A 24,016-nucleotide genomic window follows, 5' to 3' on the forward strand; every position below is an offset into this window, starting at 1 on the left:
AAGTTTCCTCCAAGTCTTTTCATGGCTTGACAGCTCATTTCTTTTGAGCACTAAATAATATTCCATTATCTGGAAGTACCATAGTTTATTCATCCATTCACCTACAACAGAGCATTTTGATCACTTCCAGGTTTTGGTGATTATGAATAAAGCTCCTATAAACATTCAGGGGCAGGTTTTCTTGTGGACATATTCTTCCACTCCTTTGGGTAAATCAAGGAGCATGATTGCCGAATCATATGGTAAGAGTATGTTTAGTTTTGTTAAAAAACTACCAACTGCCTTCCAAAGTGGCTGTACCATTTTACATTCCCACCAGCAGTGTGTGAGAGTTCCTATTGCTCCGTATCCCTTCCAGTATTTGATGTTGTCAGTGTTCCCGATTTTGACCATTCTAATAGGTGTGTAATATTTAGTATTTTATTGTTGTTTTAATTTGCATTTCCCTGATGACATATAATGTGGAGCATCTTTTCATATGCTTATTTGCCATTGATAAATATTCTTTGGTGAGGTGTCTGTTAAAGTCTTTAGCCCATTGTTTTAAATCGGGTTGTTTATTGTTTTAAGAATTCTTTGTACATCTTGGATAACAGTCTTTTATCAGGTGTGTCTTTTGCAAATATTTTCTTCCATTCTGTGGCATGTGTTCTGATTCTCTTGACATTGTCTTTTGCAGAGCAGAAGCTTGTAATTTTAATGAAATCCAGCTTACCAATTGTTTCTTTCTTGGATTGTGCCTTTGGTGTTGTATCTAAAGAGTCATTACCATACCCAAGGTCATCTAGGTTTTCTCATATGTTATCTTCTAGGAGTTTTAAAGTTTTGCATTTAGGTTTATAAACACTTTGAGTTAATTTTTGTGAAAAGCATAAGGTCTATTTTAGATTCATTTTTTTGCATGTTGTTGTCCAGTTATTCCAGCATGATTTTTTGAAAAGACTGTCTTTGCTCCATTAACACAAAGAAGCCTTTGCTTGTTTGTCAAAGATCAGTTGACTATATTTATGTGGGTCTATTTCTGGGCTCTTTATTCTGTTCAGTTAATCGATTTGCCTGTTCTTTCTCCACCAATTGTCTTTTTGCCCTCAACATATTATTTTTTAGAGTAGTCAATATTGATACATATAAGATCCCATTAAAACATTTTGTCTACAGTTGAGGATACTGTTGTATAACCTAACAGTTGATAAATCCATGGAATTACCCAGGTTTTTGCTTTTTCAAACTATATAATCTTTGATAAACTTCCCTGGGCATATGTGAGATTTTCTTTAACACACAGGTTCTCAACCATGGATACACAATGCAATCATCTGGGAGGCTTTTGAATATATTTAGTTTTCTGCAGTAGGGTCCATGCATTGGAATATTTTAAGAACATCCCAGGTGATCCTAATATGCAGCCAATTTTGAGAACCAGTACTCTTGTCTGGGGCAGTGCTTCTCAAATTTTAATATACATATAAATTACCTGGAGATCTCATTAAATTGCAGCTTTTGATTAGTTGATGTGGATGCACCTGAGATTTTGCATTTGTAACAAGCTCCCAGGTGATGGAGGACCACACTTTACAGAAACTAGGCTCTAGGTATATAAATACTTAGAAATGAAATTGTAGAGATAAATGTGCATCTTTAGTTTTATTAGCTGTTTTCAAATTATTTGCAGATTTATAGTGATTTCATCATTGTATGATATTTAATTTTCTGGCATCCTTATCACCTTGGTATTTTCTAACTTTTAAAGCTTTACCAATATTATGGATTTGAATATGTGTTGTTTTAATTTAAATTTTCCTAACTATTAATGAATTTCTACTTCTTGTCAAATAATTGAACATTAAAGTTTCCTCTTTTATGAATTTCCTATTTATATTCTGTATCCATTTTTATTAACCTGTTCTTTGTTTTTGTTTCTTTTTTACTTATTGAACTGTTGAAAATTTTTATATATTCAGGATACCAATATTGTTTACTTGTTTACATTCATTATAAATACCTCCTACAGATCTGTGGCTTCTTTTAAAATTTTTATGGTGTCTCACATATGCATAAATATATATGTTTTTATGTCTTACTCATTTACAACTTCAATATCTATATTTTTTAACCTTTAAATATTTAGATTTTAATATTTAGGCTTTTAATATATGTCCATCTTCTGTGCATAATGTGAGGTCATAATCTACTTTATCTTTTTTCGAATGTAGCCATTGTCCTAGCACCATTGATTGTATGGTATGTTATTTTTCCCTGATTTGTAATATTCCATCATCATATTCAAAACTTCTGTGTGTGTTCTGTGCATGTTGTATGTTTTGTTTGTATTAGTTTCATTCTGGTCGGTATCTTTCTGCCAGAGTTTTATACTTTGTCTTGAGAGTATGATAGAATAAGTTTCTTTCTATTTTTCTTAATCAAGGTTGTCTTGGCTACTTTTTGTCCTTTACCCTTCAATATTAGTACTAGGTTAATCTTATTGAATTCTGTGAATAAAAGTAGAAGTTTTGATATAATTGTATCAAATTTGTAGATTTATTGTAGGAAGAATTAACATCCTTTTTTGTAGTCTAGCTGAATTCTTATCAATTTCATCAATTTAAATAGTATGTAACTTCTTTTGAATATTCTACAAAGACAATTACATTATGTATGGCCAGTGACTCTTTTGGACCTTTGTTTCCAATACCTACACTTCTAACTTATTTCCTAATCTTACTGAACTGGGTAGGAACTCCAGTATAATGTAAATTAGAAGCAGTAAAAGTGGGCTTCTTTACCATATTTCACTTTTAATGAAACATGTCTATAACACTTCACAATTAAAGATAATGATCATTGTGAATTTTTGGTAGATCCTTTCAGTCACATTGTACAAGAAAGTTTCTACTCCTAGTTTGTAACTTTTTTGTTATAAATTATAGTTTTTTTCTTATATAATTTGTTCTCTATCCCAATTGACATAATCATATATATTTCTCTTTCAGTCTGTTTCTGTGGAGTATTAAATTAATAAATTGTTGAACAGTATCCTCAGTCTTAGAATAAGTCATGCTTTTTTTATATATACATTTCTGGATTCGCTTGGTGGATTCAATATTATAATTTAAAATGTTCTGGGTTCATAAGTGAAATTACATTTCTTGTATAGTTCGTGTCCATATTTAATATCACATTATATCAGTTTCATAAAATAAATTGGTGCTGTTTTCTTCCTTTTATATTCAGGAATAGGCTTATAAGAAAACAATTATTTCCATACATTTTGTTTCTTTAATCTTCTTTTGAGTGTGTTATAAAACATAGAGATTAGAGTTCCTTAGATATTGGTCAATCTCTTCTATAAAACTGTCTGGGCATATTTTTTATCTGTTACTAATATGACCACTAAATAAGTTGTTCCTTATAGGCAGACTACATTCTCTAAAAACTCGTTCTCCTCTATACTGTATTTCTGTCATCTTCAATATGTGATTTCCAATTTCCAAGGCTACGTGCATCAAGCTGTTTAGGGGGAAATTACATGGAGGATCACCCATGGGAATTTTGGGGGGAGCCAAGCCTAGAAATAACACACATCATGTCTGCTCACATTCCACTGCTTAAAATTCAGTTATAAGCAACTACAAAGGATTCTGGGAAACAGAATGTAGTCGTGTGCCAAGAAGAGGACATGTTTGTTGATCAAGTAGCAGCCTTGCTACACTCAGAAAGGAACAGATTATATATCTTAACTACAAAAGTTTGCTTTTTCTCTTATAAATTTTGTTTAATCCTCCTTTTTAAAAAAGTACTGTTCAGTAGTAAGCACACAGCTCGGTTCCTTAAGGTACCATTTGAATGTTACAGCTCTCAGCCTGATAGAAACAGTTTGGTATTACAGTCATAACACAGTTCTGCTGACTCCCTACCAAAAGCACAATGTTATATACATAATAAATCTTCTCATCAGCTGGTGACTCTGCTGTCATTTGGTACATGTTTTCTTCTATAAAATAACTGACTAGCAAAAATCAACCATAATCACTGCTGTTTTTGCAGTATGTTTGAAAGGCAGGTGGTCATCCCATTTCTGGAAATTAAAAACAATTCAGAGATAAATATGGAAAAAAAAAAAGAAACCAGGGCAGAAAGTGTGTGGGTTTAGGTGTTTGGTGAAACAGGATGAGAAGGGCTCTTATGTTACTCATCAACTGAGAAGCATATTTCCATCTGTTTATACTAACACATTGATCTGGATGCATACACTGTGACTGCTATAATGCACACAAACTCACAAAAAATTTGCTTCGGTAAAAACCACATGATGTACTATTCATATTATGGTGGAAAGGCAAATATAAAATTGGTCAACAGAGTTTTCAGATAGCAGAGAATAGTCTCTTTTTTTTTCCTACAAAGATATTATTCAACTATTCTTTGCATTCCTAGAATTCAGCAAGAACTTATTTTGTCTTATTTTGTTTTAAGCACTCAGAGGATCAATAACCATTTTCCCAGGCCCTTTAGCATGTTCATGGTATTTTACTTGGATTTGTGACAAAGAGTCAAAGAACATAACAGTTGAAATTCCCTATGAGCGTATTTGACCCAAGCACTCACCGAAATATATTGATAGTAATCCCTTGTCTAATCCTACTGGTCTTCCATATTTCCCTGAGAATCTTTTGATGACAGGGAGTTTGTATTCTCATAAATAATCTATTTCATTGTGAGGACATTCTTGTTTAGGATATTTCACTATAATGACCTGAAATCTACCATTATTCTGTCCACAAGAACAAACTAGAATAAATCCACAAGTCTATTCAAAAATCTTCCTTCTTTCCATTCCTTACCTTTATGTAAACATTCCTAGCTCCTGCAGCTGTGTCTTTACATGTTATTGTGTCTGGACACTTTACTATTCTGACTGACCTCTCATTGTAAAATAACATACCAGTGTGTCACTCTTAAATTGTAGTGACTGTAACTGAAAACATGACACCTGATATAGTTTTATCAATAAGCATGTCTCCAAGAGCTTCATCCAAGACGTTTAAAATTGAGGAAAGGACAGAGCCAGACCCAGCTCCTCATGGCCTTCCTCTAACATTCTTCCTTCATACTTACATGAATCTACCCACCAACACTGGTTGTAGGGGCAAACAGTACTCTTCCTGGCTGCGTGGGCTCCTTGTCCACAGTTCTCCATTCTATTGCTTAAACTATCATTAACAACTGTCAAGTGACTCTTGAGATCTATGTATACTCAATATGTTCATAGAATTCCGTTTATCAATTAAGCTAGTTAACATACCAAAAAGGTTAATTTGGTCATTTTGATATGGCTAAACCTTGCCCTTCATTTATCTCAATCCTCAAACCAAAAATTTAGATATGCTTTCTGCCCTTCCATTATAGTAGTAGCTGTGAAAAAAGAATAAATAGTTATGAAAGGTATAGGCAAAAATATAGAATAATAGAGCTAATGCTTATTGGGTAGATTGAGTTTTCCAACTGGCAGAAAAACGAGAGGATTTGGCTTATTTTTTGCCAAGTGATGAGACTGGAGTGTTCAAAACAAGAAAGACGAGCAGGAAGGAGAGGTAGTTACAGAACACACGTGCCCAAGAGAATACACTCTTCAGTCTTAACCACATTTTCAAGTTCTTAACAATATAATATGATATTATCTAGAAAATCAAAATCAAAATACACAATACTTTCAACTGCGATGTGCAGATATGTTACACACCTAATACCTTGGAGAAACTAAAATAAATCAACGTTTCTTACTTAATACTCCAGGGAGTAGTTTACTCACAATGTTTTTTAATTCAAAAGGGAAAAGTAGTTAAATATTTCTGTTCCTCAGAATGTTGTAATTAATATGAGGGAGAATGACTTTTTAATGAGGGTGTTAAAAACTAACTTTTCAAATAAGGAACATTTAGAACTGATAAAAAACATCCTTATTCAACACCTTCTGAGCACTTACTATGTACTAAGTATGATCTTGTAAAATACTCAGAGATCTATATAGAAGAGTTCCTTGATTCCTATGAGTTCTCCAGAAATGTGTAGGAAAAATATGCATAGATTAGATATGTGTGCGTATGTTTGTGTATGTCTATTTTGTAACATAATTATGTGTCTTATAATTAGATTTGCCCCGCTACTACCATATTCTATTATTAGCAATGACACGTAATTATGTTACAAAATACACACAATCCAATATAATATATATCAACTATATGACAAATATACATACATGTATATACTCATGTATGTACACATACATATAATTTATATATGTGCATATGTATATATAACATATATAACTCACTGGTTATACAGTTTCTATATTCTATTCAAAAATACTGAATGTAAGTCACCAAATTTCAGTACTTTTATATAGATTTTTGATATTATTTTATCAAGACTAACAAAGAATTACCTATGAAGACTTTGCCTACTAATGAAAATGCTCATTAGAATAGCACCTTGATACAAGACAATTTATAATATTTAATCCACTTGATGGAAATGAACAAGTTAAATGAACAAATTATTCAAAGCCAAGAGAATTATGAGTATCTGAAATTTTCAGAGTTCTTGTGATTCATATTAAATGTAAGTCCCAAAAGCTAGCCCCAGTATAAAACAATTTCTGGCAAGAGACTGACATTTTTCCAATGAATAATTTAAAATGGAACTTTTTCCATGTGAACTGTCTTATATCTTGGCAGTAGGAATAGTATTTCAATAATTTATACAATTTTGAATATAATATAGTTAATGCCGTAAAAGCAATTTCTTTGATATTGAATTATAAGAGAATGCACTTTGGCCACTGTGACTAATAATGATCTAGGGGCCAGCAAATGGCAAATTACCTTTTAACCCAATTTTAGAATCTGTGCATGTAACCATAGGACTGCCCTGAGATATCTGGGCATATAATTGCACAATAATATTTGGTTGTTACATTTTAAGCATAAATAAAGCATTCTCTTTGAGAAAAGCAGATAAAGAAACACAACGATTTAAAAGTGTAGAATTTGTGGGGGAGCAAAATATTAATGTGAATCATAATTTTATTATTTAAATTTCTGAATAAGACCTGTTCTCAGAATATTTCCTAAGGCAGAACTCTGATCACTCTGGAGATGTCATCATGGTTATTCCATGACAGGTGAGCAACCACACATTAGTGTGATAATGCACAGCTTTGATGAGAAACGAAGCAATGTAATGTAAAAATGGGTCTTTCAAGGCAAATGAACAGGCTGAGGGCTTGCCAGCGTGCAGGGCATAGATAGCAAGTTGTGACTCAATGACTGCATTCAGACTACAAAGGCCTTGCAGTGGATGGTGAGGATTCTGCACACACATAAACCTCCAGGCACTGTTTATTTTCCTAGACCACGTACACTTCTACATTATGACAGTTTTCCAGCTGTGATGATCCAGTGTCTTCAGTAAGCTGCAAATGTTTCTAAATCCCAGAATGGTGCCATTTGAGTTGGTGCTAAGGTAAATCCACAGATATGTTGATGAATTTGTGTGGTACAAAATAATAGAATAGTTCATATCTAAAGGTCTGGCAAAGCTGGACTTTCATTTCTACATGGGAATTGTCAGTCTTTAGACTGGTGCTCTCCCGTGTACACGCGCACACTTGTTTCTGCCCTACCAAAAGGCGATTCTAGGTGTTTCAACCTAACAGGTGATTTGGGCTTTGTCTTCCTCATTCTTTATATATTTTCCACATTCTTTTCAATAAGTGTGTACTACCTTTATAATTCGGAAAATACATATGTACAAATAACAAAAACCACAGTACTTCAGAGAAGCCATTATGTTTTCTGATTGCACTGACATGGCACATCTTCTCTGCAAATGCAGAAAGCAACATAGCAGGCTTTAGATATAAAAATGTACGAAAACACGTTTATGGAAACCTGAGCCTCCCAAAGAGAACTCCTACTGAACCGGAAGAGGCTCACCTCAAGAAATCCGGGGCTTCCCTGGTGGTGCAGTGGTTGAGAATCCGCCTGCCAGTGCAGGGGACACGGGTTCGAGCCCTGGTCCGGGAGGATCCCACGTGCTGCAGAGCAACTGGGCCCGGACGCCACAACTACTGAGCCTGCGCTCTAGAGCCCGTGAGCCACAACTACTGAAGCCTGTGCGCCTAGAGCCCGTGGAAAAAAAAAAAAAAAAAGAAATCTGGAGCCAGGTGTTTCAATATAACTGTATGAGTCCAAAGGCAGACATTGGACTCTCTTGTGTTTCAAAAAATGCTAAAGCAAGCTTTTAGCTCTGGGAAATATTTGCAAAGAAGGCAGCTGGGTTCTAGCATGACACAGCTGGGCTGTTTCCTCTGGTTTATATAGAGAATAGTTCACTGCCAAAGATGAGGCAAGAAAAGTTCACCCGGGCCATTCCAGAGGGCACTTGCTGGCACATTTTCAAACAGAACAGTGGAGCTGGCCACCAGGTTTGTGGGAATAGTGACTATACTGGAAGGAGGTACCTGCTTTCCTTAAGATAAATACCTGGAAGGGAAATCATTGGCTCACTGAGTTGGATTTTTTAAAGTTCTTAAAGTATACTGCTGAATTGTTTCCAGGAAAAAGCTCATTATTAATTCCTAATAAAATGTTATCATCACTGAAGGTTTTAAAGATAATAGAGTTGGTTTCTTAAGAAATCTGCCTCACTAGGTATGGATACCTAGATTTGTGTGCTCTAAGGCATTTCAGTTGTGGTGTTCTTCCTATGTATTTTGCAACTGTTTTCTACTGGGGAGAAGGATGAGTTACAAAGGCATTGTAGATTCCCTGTGATATACAACACTGCTGTAGGTGTGTTCTAGCCTTCCTGCTGCTGCTGCTGCCTGAGGGAGTAGCTGTTATTATGGTCCTGATTTTAAGCAGTATTTTATATCTTTGAACAATCCAAGTAAGTGAAGCTGAAGCTAGCCTGAGGTACAGCAGGGTTTTGAACTCTGGTGTGTAAACATTCATGTGTAGAGGCCAGCTCTTGATCCTCCAGCAAAAATGAAGCAAAACTAAAAATCTTTACAGTCTAAAATATTGAAACTCTTGTATAACAATGCTGTATTTGTGCTTTAAAAATGTTTATTCAGCAGGTGAGGAACTTGCCTTCAACCAAAAATTTTTAAATCATTAAATAAATATTAAGCCTCCAAAACTTATCCTTTCTAAACCAGTGAACTTTCTTTATTCTTTTGTCACATTTAATTATCATGTATAGTAAGCCTTCTTAATATAACATATGTACATACATGTGTATTTACATATGTGTGTATGTGTGTATGTATTTATATATATTTGACACTGAAAATCTACCTAGTGAACACCTAGGCCTTTCCTCAGTAAGAAAATCTGTCTTAAAATTTAGGGATTACTTGCTCTCTTTCATCCTATTTGATGTATAATCCATGTATTAGGTAGTCAAGCAAAGATGGAGAGAAAAGAAAGAGAGAAGGAAGTCATTTCCAACTTTGATTTTTTCCATAACTCTATATCCTGTGGGGTTTATCACTCTCAGATGCTCACTTTCTTCTCTCCATCGCTGATTGTCTTGATCCCTGCTACATGAACCAATTCTAGATTTTCCCAAGGGAAAATAACACAGTGGGGAAAAGTTGCTCATAGCACCTTTCTACTGAGTGCCAGCTATTAAGGTATCATCTCTTCTAGGGATAGTTACACTTTAATATTAGGCCCTTGCAGGCAAATAACTGCTCTGAGGCTGTGAAGGAGGGCTCTCTAACTAGAGTGGAGTTTTTAAATGAATAGGAGAGGGAAGTTTATGGAGAAGACTTTCTGGTGTCCTGTAAATGTTCCCCAAATCTGTAGATTTTGGAGCTCACTCCAAACCTATTGGTCTAGGATCCCCTAAGTTGTGCCCTCTCTACCTCAGGATTCTAAAAAAACTTACCAGATCATCCTGATGATTATCTGGGTATAGGAAACTACTATTTTTAACCATCAAATTCCACTCAAATGTCATCTGTTTCATAAAGCCTTATCTAAGATCTGTATCCCCTCCAATTCTGACTCCATAGGCAGAGTTAGATTTACTACTCTGTGTTCCCAAAACACCTTGCTGTACAGAATCTACTTTGTAGGATTTATGACTCCATATCATAATTAATTAATAGTGTTAGGTTTTTCTAACTCGTTAGACATGGACTCCTTAAGATTGGTCTCCCTAAATCAAGTTGGTTTCTCGGTAAATATTTGTTGAATGAATGAATGAATGGATGGATGGATGGATTAAAATAGGTCACTGCTTGTTCTGTCAGTGTATATAGCTGACCCCCTGAAGGACATAGTAGACTGAGAACAATTTATACATAGGTCTTATAAAAAAGGAAAAACAGTAAGTTAAGCAACATGATTCAAAGTTTGAACTGAAGTCTGAAAGATACATTTTTTTTTTCAAACACGTTCTTTGCCCCCCAAAGCAGTTCTGACATATTCCATCAGTAGGTAATTCACAAATCTGGCAAGTTTGCATTTACAAGTCACACTTAGCTATTTTTTCCTCCTATCAGTGATGGGATGAGGGGAGAAACCATAGAAATCTCTGAAATGTCATAAACTATAAAAAGTCAGTTTATAGTCTCTGAGCTGGAGAAAACAATGTTGCTAGTTAGATGCAGGCCAGGAAGCCATCAGCACCCACCAGCAAGCCAGTTTAGGAAAAAAAAATCATGAAACAATTTCTTCTCTCAGTTTGAGGACAGCACCTTTTCCAGGAGATTTGTTATGTAACGAAGATTTGCTTTCACTTTCTGGGGGCTGGCCAAGACTGAAAAGGGAAGTGCCAGCCTAAGGAAAGAAAGACTGTTCTTTTGATATTGCCAGCCATTACCAGATACGGGAGTTCAAAAAAAGCCAATCTCCAAAGATTTATAGTTATGTTTAGCTTGTTGACTGAAGCAGTTTGGAAAGTCTTCAGAGATATAGGCTATTCGAACTAACCCAGACTCCAAGTCTATGGAGAGGGAAAAAAAAAGCAGAAATAATATGTACACACTATTCGAGTCAAATACTTTTGACCCTTAATTTACATAGCTTCTCAAGTAAAAAAAAAAAAAAAAAACTCTAACCAAAATACATAGTCCTGCCTAAGATGTGACAGCTCATTCTGTTGAAAATAAATTTATGATTATTGTTCAATTATTTCTCTGGGTTTGCATGGCAAAAATTATAGTAGGCAATGCAGTACGGAAATGTCATGCTTTTAAATAAGTTAAGAGAAATAGTGAATCCCCTATCTTGGAGAATCCTTGAAAAACGTCACACAGGACACTTGGCACTATAATTACATTTTCACTATATTCTCAGAATTTATATCATCCTTGCAGTGGTATAAAATTCTGTGGGAAATCATCATTATGAAGCCAAAGAAATATTAGCTCAACACATAAAAAAACAATAAAACAAATATTGTTGAATATCCCATATGTGTCAGGCTCTTTTCTAGGTACTCATAATAGGCTGTTGAATAAGGTAAACAAGGTTCCGACCCAAGACCTTTACTTATGTTGCATGAAGAGAAGACAGGCAATAAACAAGTAAAGAAATAAATACCAATGACAGATTGCAAAGAATACTATAAAGAAGAAACTATCGATACCAGAGGAGGGGGAGTGAGAAGGAACAGCGTGTTGTGGGGTGTAAATGGTTATTTCAACAAGACACACACCCAGAAAAATCTATCTTGCTTGAAGGTGTTCAAAGTCATCAGTGACACAATGCTTTCAGATGAAATTTAACCCTTTATCGTTCCCTCAGAAATTCACATTTCAATGTTCCTTCTTTGTGGTAAGCTTTTGAGGTGGAGAAAGTCACTATGGGAGAGGTGAGTCAAGCAGGACACAAAGAGATGGAATCGCTTTTATTTTTATTTTTTGTTTGACCCAGTGTATGCATAATTCAATTAGATATATTAAAACCTTTAAAGGTTTTTAGTAATGAGCCTATGGCTTCAGAGACTGAATGGGAAGACACGTAGTACACCTGCTTATAAATCACTGCTGTGATTTTTATACCCTGGCTATGGAAGCAGATGATTTTTGTGCCCAGAATATTGTGGTTATAATAAGTACTCAACTGTTGTTTTTTAACAATCTGTGAGTATTTGTGGACCAGCTTAAATACATAATCCATCCACCTTTTAGCTCGTGCAGCCTAAAGAAGCCCTCCAAATGGATTTGTATGTACTGTGGTCTTTCACAGACTCTTACAACTTAAGAACTTGATGGGGCATTTAATTGATTCTAGTAAGCCAATGAAACTGCCCAGATCCAAATAGTCCATGTCTTGCATTTATTTACAGTTATGATAGCCATCAAATACATCCTCTAAAGATTGTCACTGTTACGTGTGGCACCACCTCACATCTCATGCAACTTCATATAGATGTGAACTCTATTTTATTTATTATCATCTACGCAGACTTTTTAAAAAAATATTTTCCACCAGCTGCCACCGCTACGAATCAGGGCTGGAGCCCAAGGACGCCAGGCTCCTTGTCTCTGACTTCCTCACACCAGCATCCTGGCCGCAGTCCCTGAACAGACTTTTCATATAAAATAAACGAGTGTGCTCATATGATTCCTGTGTTGTACATATTTGTCACCCTTATGTTGACTTCTCAAGTTTTTAATGGTCATGTTCCACACTATAAGATGAGTTGTTAGAAGAAATTTAAGTTAAATCTGTGAAGGCTGCTCATTAAACAGACAAAATCTTATTTTATTTACACAGTTCAGAAATTATGTACAAGTAAAAAAAAAAGTAACCATGAGGACACTCACAAGCTCAATTGCCCATCATAGTGCAAATGGTAGGGAATAATCCCAAAAGGCTGGTTGTTTGGAAATCGTTAGTATTTGGTTTGGATATGTATTCTAAGATTTTCCTTACTAAGAATGCTCTTCCCTGCCTGAAGACACCGTGATAGATGGTTCCAAAGGGAGAAGGCAGTTGGGGCAAGTCAGATTGCATAATTTTTGATGAAAGTGAAACCAGCAAGAGATTTGAATTACCTTAAATGAATCTAAATCTATAAATGCATCTAAATATGCATCATTTCCTGCCCCCCCCCCCACCATGGCATCAACTGAATAGGAGTTGAGAACAGGGTGGTAAACAGTAGTTGAAATTGAGTCCTGTGAATAATTGATTAAAGGCAAAGTAGGTTATGAATTTGAAGGTACAAGAGTGATTCCTTTAAATGTATGTGGGAATTAAAAAAAAAATTTCCCTCCAACACAAACTTTAAATCCACTCCCAACCCTATTGCTTAGAAAGTTTCCAATGTTCTTCAGTGTCTCTAACTGGTGATAAGCAACAGTTCATTATTAACACAGATGTAAAGTTGTGTGTATCCCCAATTAGGGTCCTATTAGGAAAAAGATATTCTGCAATTTAGTGAGAAATCTAGAACTTCTACCTTTCAGTGTTTTTATTTATGGTGTCATGATGATGACAATTTTAACGTTATAATAATTATTTCCTGCAAATTAAGCAAGTGTATATTTAGATGAATAACTTATTCCTTTATTACTCTGCTCTAGGTCATAAATACTTAAATAATATGCACAGCAACCTAAAATACTTGTTAAAATATAGAGTTATTTAATGACTTAAAAATTATTGAATTGATTGAACATACTTCTTTTTAAACAATTGATTTTTAAGTTAAATTTATAAATAAAAAGGTTGAAGGAGTTTGATATAAGGTATATAGAAAAGAAACAGATGTCTAGAATAGTAAGTTATTTTAACTCTCCTCATTTTTCTTTTTTCTCTGCAAGCGTGTAGAATATTGGACATACCATAAGAAATGCTTTGTCATTTAGAAAGTTCAGTGGCGTTCTTCCCACCTGTGTGCATGCACCATTTATACACAAACAGTAATCCAGAACGGGAGGATCTTAAGACACTCGAGACATTACCATTCTCCAAGATCCTGCCACCCATGGTAGAAGCATCACTTTTCTTTTCCTTTATGTCTTAGCCTAATGTTCCCCAGATTCACCCCAAACCCTTCCTCGGAACCACACCTTATTCTGGAGGCAGAGCTAACAATATCTCCATTTCTGTTGTCTTACATCGAGGTTACTGATAGTTCTTCTCTATTATAAATAGCACTGCAATGAATAACTTTGTGGATAAACTATCCTTCATGGTTTGCTCTAAAAGAAACAAACACAGAATTAATCTCTGATGATTTGAACCCAGAAGGCATACCTAGTAGACATGTGTTACTCATGTAAAATGAGAAAGGAAAATGTGGAAAATATTTGTCTTCTCTTAGTTACTTACCAATCTGCCTCCTTCTTTTAATTTTAAGTTCCTTGAGGTCAATGATTATGCTTTGAAATTTTTGCATTTCCTGTGAGTCCAGAATTATTCCCTCCATAATAATCAGTGAAACTTTGAAGTCTTGAACTGGATATGCAATTCAGCAAAGCAACACCTGTTTTTGCCTCCACAAGCTACATACATTGCATGTGAAGGACTTCATTGGCTCTCTCTACACACAACATCTGTTGCCAACAGGTGATGCATTCTGGGGAGAAGTGCCTTGCCAGAGGGATTTCCCTTGCTAACATTCTCTTTCCAGATGTTTCTTTCCTGTAGCAGATCCTGAATTATGAGGCCCCGGGAGGTGGTTGCAATCACTGAACTGACATGTCACACCTGGAATTCAACAGTCTTCCCCCACCACAGAATTTCCCATAGTTAAATGTTAAATCTAAGTTTATTGCTAAGGGACTTGGCTATTTCTCTGTGAAATCAAATATTGTGCTTAATATTAGTTTACCACTTTAAATATAAGTAGATGTGTAAAGATGAAACTAAACTATTTTAAAGTCAGATAAAATTGACAAAGTAATTTAATTTAGAGGCTAGAATGCATGGTCTTATGGCACGCCATCATTTCTCTTAAATATATACACCTCTGCCCAAAGTTGAATCAGTTATATGTTTAAAATAAAACTAGCCAGACTAGACTGATCTCTGTGTACTATCTTCTACATAAAGAAGGAAAGTATTATATAACTTTTTCTTTTTTTAATAGTAGACATTGGTATATATGTATCTGTATATTTATATATATAGATATACACACTCATAAATATACACACATGTGTTTGTATATACACATGTATTTCATAGTTTACTATATCAAACCAATACCTACATTCATATATCCAAAGGATATATATTTTTTTAATGTTATAAGTTTATTTTTATTAAATCTTCAATTCACCAGTAAGTCTTGCACATTTTTCTCTACTTTCTTCCTAGGGTATTTTAAAGTTTTTATTTCTGTTCTGTTTCAGTTAAGCTAAAAAGAGTCTTCTATTTGGAATGGTTTTAATTTTTTATTATTTGCCTGAGAAGAGCTCAATGAAGAGTTTAATGATAATATGTCTTAAATGTCAATTAAAGTATGTCACTTAGAAACAGATACAATAGTATATCACTTAGGAATAAGCCCTTTCCTCAATCATATCACCAGTTACTTATAATCGAATACTTTATATTTGTAATCAAATCATCCCAGATTTTCTTGTAGCAGAGTTTTGGTTCCATTAAAAAATCAAAGATGATATTCAAAGTATGAGTAATTTAATTTATCTTTATGACAGATTTTAGTTACTGGTTTTTAAAGTAACTGTGAAAACATATCTCTTGCCGAAAGAAACCCTAAGAATGGAACAATGAGAAAAATTCCACTTAAAAAGAATGTTTTTATAATAGTTATCAATGTATCTAATTGCCATTTATTTAGCTTTGACCTGAAACTTCAACATACTATAATTTTTATATAGGAAACCAAAACTTATGGCACAGGCCCGTCGTGTATACTATCAAAGTGGTGAACTTCTGAGAGCAATTTTAAGGCATGGGAAAAGAGCAGTAGTGAAATTAAAGTCAAACACCAAATATGTGTTTTAAGGCATCTAATAATAATATTGATAGCTAACAATGCTGCCAGGAACTTTTCTAAACCCTTTAACATATGTTGACTTATTAATCTTCACAGTAGCTATATGGGGTTTGTACTATTATTATCTCCAGCTTGCAGATGAAGACCTGAGGCTGAGGTAACACAGCTAGCCTGTAGAGGACACAGGACTTATATCCATGCTGCATAAGGATTAAATGAGATCATTTGGTATTTGAGAGAATACAGACATTTTTATCCTGGAAGTTAATTTAGGTATTTTCCTATTCAACATTCCCAAAGTTTATTCCAGGCTCACTACTTTCATCAAATGCTCTGTTATAAAAGTTTCCATAGCCTAATACATCAGGGGAAAAAAAAAAAAAGACACATCACAATATTTCCCCTTTCACTCTTGTAGATTTGCAGAGCAAAGGTCATAACAAAGGTTCTAAGAAATCTCAAAATAAAGAGACCTGTTTCAACAAATTTCCATCCATTACTGACAAGAAAACTCATGTTGAACATGTCTTTCACAGCCCTTAGCATTTGTGTTCCTTAGAACATAAATGTTCAGAAATTCCAGCCCTACTATTTGGCAGATTAGAAAATTGAGACCTAAATTGCCTTTGCGACCCTGAAATCTTACATCCCAATTCTGTACATGTTTTACCTCACTTAGCTCTTAAATCACCATGTAGGCATAACTGTTCTGATAGTTTAAGTTTCTTCCAGATTTCCATTTTTCTTTAATCATTTCAACAGGAAAACCATCATTATAGTGAAGATACATGGATGGAACAGACAGATGGCTATATTCTAGTTTATGTCATACAAAGTATTCACAACAATATTTATTGATCATTTAAGCACTATTTAAACTTTTTGTTATTACATATTTAATTTGTCCTAAAATATTTCATAGCCAAATATTAGAGAAAATTAAAACCAATCAAAAAACAAAAAAACTCTAGGGTAATCCTGAGGATCTAGAGAATCTATCTTTTAGATGATGACCATGGGCCATAAGTACATTTCACCACCATAGTTTGATTGCATGATATCATGGAGTTAATCATATATAGTTCAACAGACTTTTATACATTTTTTTCTGACCACTGCATGTTTTGCCATTTCAGTTCCTCCGAAGATATATGACATCTCAAGTGATATGACCATCAATGAAGGAACCAATGTCACCCTGACTTGTTTGGCCACTGGGAAACCAGAGCCTTCCATTTCCTGGAGGCACATCTCCCCATCAGGTAAAGCGGAAAAGTATCAGTGTTGCTTGTGCTGTTCAATATCCTCCTGTAACCTCACTTGTTCAGAATGTAAGAGTCAACTAATTTTTTCTATCCTTTTCATGAGGTAGTCAGGATGCATATTTTTATACTTATTCTTTATACCTAAATGCATGTAGCTCACAAAAGTTAAATGAACATTTTCTGTCAGAGCCCAGAGTAGAACTTAGGTCTCTTGATTCCTAGGCAAGGTTATTTTCCCTGTAGTATACTGGATAATCACAAATCGATAGACAAAAGGCTCAAATGGAAATATCACAAGAGAAATATCTTCATTTAAATGTGTAAGGCTTTTATTCAATCAGCATTCACATGTTAATAGGCCAGCATGAACTGCTGACGTAATCAAGGGAGAATAAAATTATACGAATTATGAGTTTGCAGGGTCTAATTTCAAACTGCAGTTCAGAATCAAGGATTTGGCAGTTAGAATTAAATTTTAACTGATGAGGGATCTAAAAACCCAAGAGTTTAAGTAACTTGTACAAGATCACACAGCTAGGTGAAATTAAGGGATATAACACGTTTATCGGTGTCTGGTGCTTCTGATACAGGGCACATCCTCCTAAAGAGATTGTCAACTTTGGGAAGCTGGGGATAATCATCATCAAGACAGGTCTATTTTCACAGCCACAACTCTAACCGAGTCATCAATTTGTGTAAAACCTAAATATTTGAACTACGTAACTTTAAATGTACCATGAAGTAAGAGTGGTACTTTTAATGAATAAGGTCCCACCACATTTCAGATAAACAATATTTGATTTATATTTTGGGTAGAAATAACTTGAACAAGGCTAGGATGAGGAAATCTCTTTCAAAGGAATCAAAAAAGCATATTTTATATAGGCTTAGAAAGATTACAATTAGAACATCTATTTTATCTGCTAATGCTTTCTTTAATATCACTTATCCTTAAGTGCCTTTTGGTTTCCTCATTTATGCAGTAGGTCTAATGAGACTTACTCATATCATACTCTTAGTATTACTATTAGTGTGAGAAAAAAATCAATAGAACAGCAATATACCCTTACATCGTATGCATTATGGTCCCTGTAATATTTCTGAACCATGAGTGTGCTTTTGATTGCCAACATTTCACTCTCTAGAATGGCTACAGAATCATAAAACTGGTATGTGAGCGCTGAATTAGTGGCAAGACTCTCCATGGGGTGTAAGTGAGGCAAACCCAGGACTAGCAGTTAGAATACATGTGCTCCAGTCTCAACTTCTTTATTCATCAGTTCAGCAAATCCTAGTGCAAATCTCTTAGCCTCAGTTACCCTCAGCTAGTTTCCTACTTTCCAAAAGTCGAATGATAAAAATCCCTGGCTATTGTGAGACTCAAAAAAGATAATAAGCGTAAATGTGCATTAAAAAGTATAAGGTGATATGCAAATGTAAGGTTGATTCTTAATCATCTTTCCGGGGATTTAAATCTGATATGAAAATATAATTTTTGTAAGAATGAAGCACATGATCTCCATCTTCATACAATTTAAGATTAATATTTTGGATTTAACTCTCCTTCTTTGCAGTGCTTGTTATTATGCATATTCTTTTTGTAAGTGCTTGGCTACATTTTAGTTTAATTAAATACCATGAATGTTGGTTAGTGAACTTATTAGAATGACGATAATGGATAGCATCATGAAGCTGAAAGAAGAAGGATTGGGTTTATAAGTTAAACTGTGCATAGATTTGTTTTTCTGATCCTACCATACAGAGCAAATGAGTAAAATTAGCATAAATATTAACTATTATCTAACGAATAGCTAGACATAGCTGATATTTTTATAAATGGCTGGTCACAGGAAGGTAGCTCCACAGAGCTTCTCCCTTATCTGCGGAAAAGTTAGGTTGTGAGTTCAACCACATCACAGACATTGCCTGAACCAACTGAAGTTGCCATTCCACTTGTTAGCTCAAACAACTTAGCGTACTTTCCCCAAAATATCTTTCCTGAGAAGTTTCTGAATATATGAGCTTCCTTAGAATTACTTATAGTGATGATTTCTTCCTTTCTATATTTTCTATTCTATATGTAGAAATTAATTTCAAATTTATATTTAAAAAGTTTGGGATTAACAGATGCAAACTATTATATATAGGATGGATGAACAACAAGGTCCTACTGTATAGCGCAGAGAACTATACTCAATATCCTGTGATAAACCATAATGGAAAAGAATATGAAAAAGAATATATATATATATATATATGTGTGTGTGTGTGTGTGTGTGTATAACTGACACTTTGCTGTACAGCTGAAATTAAACACAACATTGTAAATCAACTATACATCAATAAAATTTAAAAAAAATAAAAATACTTCCAGTAAGAAAAAAAAAGTGTTACAGAAATAATGCAAAGTACACCCTATGTCCTTTACTCAGTTTCATCCATCATTTTTCCCATTTGCTTCAACATTTGCTGTGTGTAGAGTATGCAGAAATATTTTTTTTCATTGAATTATTTGAGAACAGCTTGCATACAGCAAGCCCTTTTCTCCCTAGTTATTTTCAGTGTGAATTTCTGAAGAAGGATATTCTCTTCTGTAACCACAGTGCAGTTTTTTACTTTTGTACATTTAACATTGGCATGATACTTTTATTCCATTACTATCCATATTCCAATTTTGTCAACTGATTGAATAGTATCCTTTAGAGAATTCTTTTCCCTTTAGTACTGTACTTAGTTGTCATATCACTTTAGTCCTCTTTAGTCTGGGGACTATTCCTTAGTCTTTCTTAGTCTTCCTTGACATTTTTCTACTTTTTTAAAAAATAGAATATTTCTCATTCTGAGTTTGACTCATGTTTCCTCATGATTAGAGTCTAGTTATGCCCATTTGGGATTAAATAAGTGAAGCTGTAACTTCTCAGGGAATGATATCCAGAGGCACAGGATATCCAACCCTGTTTCTGAAACTGAGGGACCTATTTACATCTCTTGAATGCAATTCACATAGCTGCTCTCAAATGCTGTGATATCATGAAGCTAAAACTCACCTAAAACTTCTGGAGAACATTGACAAGTTTACACCAGGCATTTGATTTTGAATAGAAAGACAAAATAAAATTCTTAATCACACATCATTTATTAATAAATCTAGATCCAGTCAGAAAAAATAGGAAAACTTAAAAAGATAAATTTTAAAATCGTAGATTGTATATGACAAATATGGAAGCATTTTGAAAGCCTCTGTCAAATTTCTACTTATTATTCATTGCTGTTTATCTTAATCTCTGTTTCCTAGTTCATTCCTATTCTTTGATATCTGGAATCTCCAGAGATGTTCTTACTTTACCCTGCTGGTGTTTATAAGCTAGCAAAGATATTCTTTTGGCTCTGAAGCCAAAATTTGAGCATTAACACTGGGCTGTTTATCTCAAACTCTTTTTCCTCTAATCTCTATATGCTTAGTGCCTTTTGAAAGGATAGTCTCATTCTAATTATCCACAGGAGTTAAGATTATTGCCTAACTCAAGGTAAAGAATGTTCCGTTAAGTTCCCTTTGTCCTGTTATGTTCCATCCATTCTTTCCTGTTTGTCAGGTCCTTATTCCATTAAACATCCTCTTTCTCCCTACATCTTTAAGCTCTTCTCCTCTATTAACTTTATCCTGTCCACATTTAAACAGGCTCAAGTTGCTCTTTTCTGAAATCAATCTCTTGACACTGATCACTTTTGTTTAGTCAACAATTATTGACCACTTATAAAGGAAACCACAAACAAGTGGTCAGAGATGTAGGAATAGAATCAGAAAGCCATGATTACAGGAAGCCAAAAGAGGAATAAATTCCTGGAGCAGTGAGTGGTTAAAAATGTCAATCAGATTAAATAAGATCAGACCAGTTACCTTTGGGTTAGATAGTTTGGTGATCATTGCAACAATTCAGTGACATAACGGACCAGAAACTCAGTTGTGGAGGAATAAAGAGCAAATAAGTGAAGAACTTAGATGTGGAGGCAAACTATGAATCCAGTTAGTCAAGGTGAAAATTTTGTTTTTCTACTTTTACATATTTTATTTTTTATATGAGGAATATCTTTTGTCCCCCTCTACAATTGTCAAACTTACTCCTTTTTCAACTTTTAATGAAGCTATTCCTAAGCATCCCAAGAAAAATCAGGTGCTTCTTTCTCCATAGTTACATAATACCTTGTGCCACCATTCGTGTGGGACTAATTCTCTGAATTGTAGCCTTTGGTTTTGTTTGTCCATGGTCTTTTGGGACAGGGGACTCCTTCTGTCCAGAAACAGTGTTTGTTGACCTTTGTACCCCATGGCTTAGCACAAGACCTGGCACAAAGTAGGGGCTCCGTAAATACTGCGGAGTTAATGGATGCTGATCTCTGTCCTTGCTTCCCACATGACTTCTTAGAACTAGAAATTAAAATTTGAAGACATAACATGGTAGTGTCACAAGCAAGTATTTCCTGTCTGATATCTCCCCACTACCTTTATCCCCCTAATATAAATACACAAACATACCCCTAAATATGAATCACCCCTTAATTTCCCTTATGCCTTCAATATGGTTGCACCTCTGGGGTACTGTGATTTATAAGAAATATATATATATATATTTGACCTTCATGCCATTTCTGACACCGAGCTCCTAAAAACCCTGGAATTTCACATCAGGGGAGTGAGCTATAAAGGTGTTTTTATTATGTTAATGAGGCGACTTTGGGACCACACCTAAGGTTGGTTGCCAGGAGAACCAACTATGTGATTAGAGGATTGGAATTTTCAGTCCCACTCCATTGACTTCTGGGGAGGGGAGAGGGGTTGGAAGTTGAATCAGTTCTCAATGGCCGATGATTTAATCAATCATGCCAATGTAATGAAGCTTCCATAAAAAATGCTGAAGGACAGAGTTTAGAGAACTCCTAGATCAGTATACATGTGGAAATTCAGGAAGAGTGGTATGCCCAGAGAGCCTGGAAGCTTCTCTCCTCATCCTTTCCCCATACTTTGCCCTATGTACCCCTTTCATCTGGGGGTTTCCGAATTATATTCTTTTATAATAAACCAGTGATCTAGTAAATCAGATGTTTCTCTGAGATCTGTGAGCTGCTCTAGCAAATTAGTCAAACCCAAACACAGGGTCTTTGAAACCTCTAATCTATAGCTCATTGGTCGGAAGCATGTTACTGAACTGAGCTTTGAGTCCACACACCTGCCATGTAGCAAAGCCAATTTACTGACACCAGGTTGTGGTGAAGGAAAGTATAGTGTTTATTGAAGGTGCCAAGCAAGGAGAATGGGCGGCTCATGCTCAGAAGACCCTAGACTCCCCAGTGGCTTCCAGGGAAGGGTTTTTAAAGACAACATTGGGTGAAGGCTGCACGGTTCATGACTTTCTTCTGATTGGTTGATGGTGAGGTAACAAGGTGGTGTTTCAGGAAAATTAATCATCAATCTTCTGGTTCCAACCAGTCTGGGGTCTATGTGCTTATTGTCACCATGTAGTCATCCTCCTCCTCCTGGGCATGGTGGGTCTTAGTTTCTGCATAACAACTCAAAGATATACTTAGATTGTTATGTATATTTGTTGAGGAGGAACTAGGATTTTGTTTTATCACCCGACTATTGTTTCTTGACTGCTTTTCCTTGGTTTCTGCATTCCCTCACTAACCTAATTAGTAACTGTATGAATCTGCTCTCTGGAACTCAGAGAAGGCCTAGGAGACCAAAGCCTTTTTCTACAAATAAGAAATGAGGTACACAGAGGGGCTTTTGTACCAGTGAGGGTCCCACAGGGTCCTTTCAGCTTCAAGCACAGGTGATAACCTGGAATTGCTACTGACGTTTGTTGGGGGTGGGGGAGAAGGGCAGTCTTGTAGTACTGAGCCCTTATTCCATAGAATCTCATGCTCTCTCTGGGTAGTGTCAGAGTTGACTTGAATTGTAGAACACCCAGCTGGTATTGGATAATTGCCTGGTGGTGTGGGAAACCCCCCATCAACATGTTGGAATTAGGTTCAGCACTTTAACTCCATTAATGTAAAGAGCAGCTTGCACCAAAGAAATTTTAGTTAGTATGGTTCATCTAACATGTATTCATTACTTTATGTAGTCTAGGAAAAATGGGAGGTACTTGTGTGTACTTGTCTCATATAAGCCTCAAAACTGAACTGTCAGAGGGTAATGTCATCCTCATTGTGCAGATGAACATGACACTCAGATTGTTTAAATAAATTGCCCCAAATGAATATGAGGTTCTTTTTCCACTTTTTACTTTGAAATAATTATAGGCTCACAGGAAGTTGTGAAGTTAGTGCAGAGAGCTTCCACATACCCTTCACCCAGTTTCTCCCATGTTACATTAGATGTAACTGTAGTATGACACCAAAACTTGGAATGGATATTAGTGCAATGTGTGCATGTAGTTCTACATCATTTTATCATATGAGTTGATTTGTGGAGCCATCATCACAATCAAGATACAGAGCTATTCCCTCAGCACAAGATTTACTTTATGCTATCCTTTTAGCATCACATCTACTCCTTCACCATGCATCATCTCTAGCCCCAACAAACACTAATCTGTTTTCCATCTCTTTAATTTTATCATTTATAGAATGTTATGTAAATGAAATAATTCAGTGTGTGACCTTTTGAAACTGGCCCTTTCACTCTTGAGATTTATTATCTAAGTTGTATCATACACCTCAATATTTTGTTCCTTTTTATTGCTGAGTAATAT

General features: G+C 35.1%; 1 protein-coding gene across 1 annotated transcript in view; it reads left to right on the forward strand.

The window, feature by feature from the left end:
- The window catches only part of NEGR1 (neuronal growth regulator 1), an 897,772-nt gene that overhangs the window by 514,029 nt on the left and 359,727 nt on the right, over positions 1–24,016 (forward strand). Inside the window, exon 4 of the mRNA XM_082420866.1 lies at positions 17,133–17,258. Coding sequence (XP_082276992.1) covers positions 17,133–17,258 — 126 coding nt within the window. The remainder of the gene's footprint in view (positions 1–17,132; positions 17,259–24,016) is intronic.

Source organism: Balaenoptera physalus (assembly GCF_965194825.1).
Source record: "Balaenoptera physalus genome assembly, chromosome: 1".
In the NCBI taxonomy this organism is placed as follows: domain Eukaryota; kingdom Metazoa; phylum Chordata; class Mammalia; order Artiodactyla; family Balaenopteridae; genus Balaenoptera; species Balaenoptera physalus.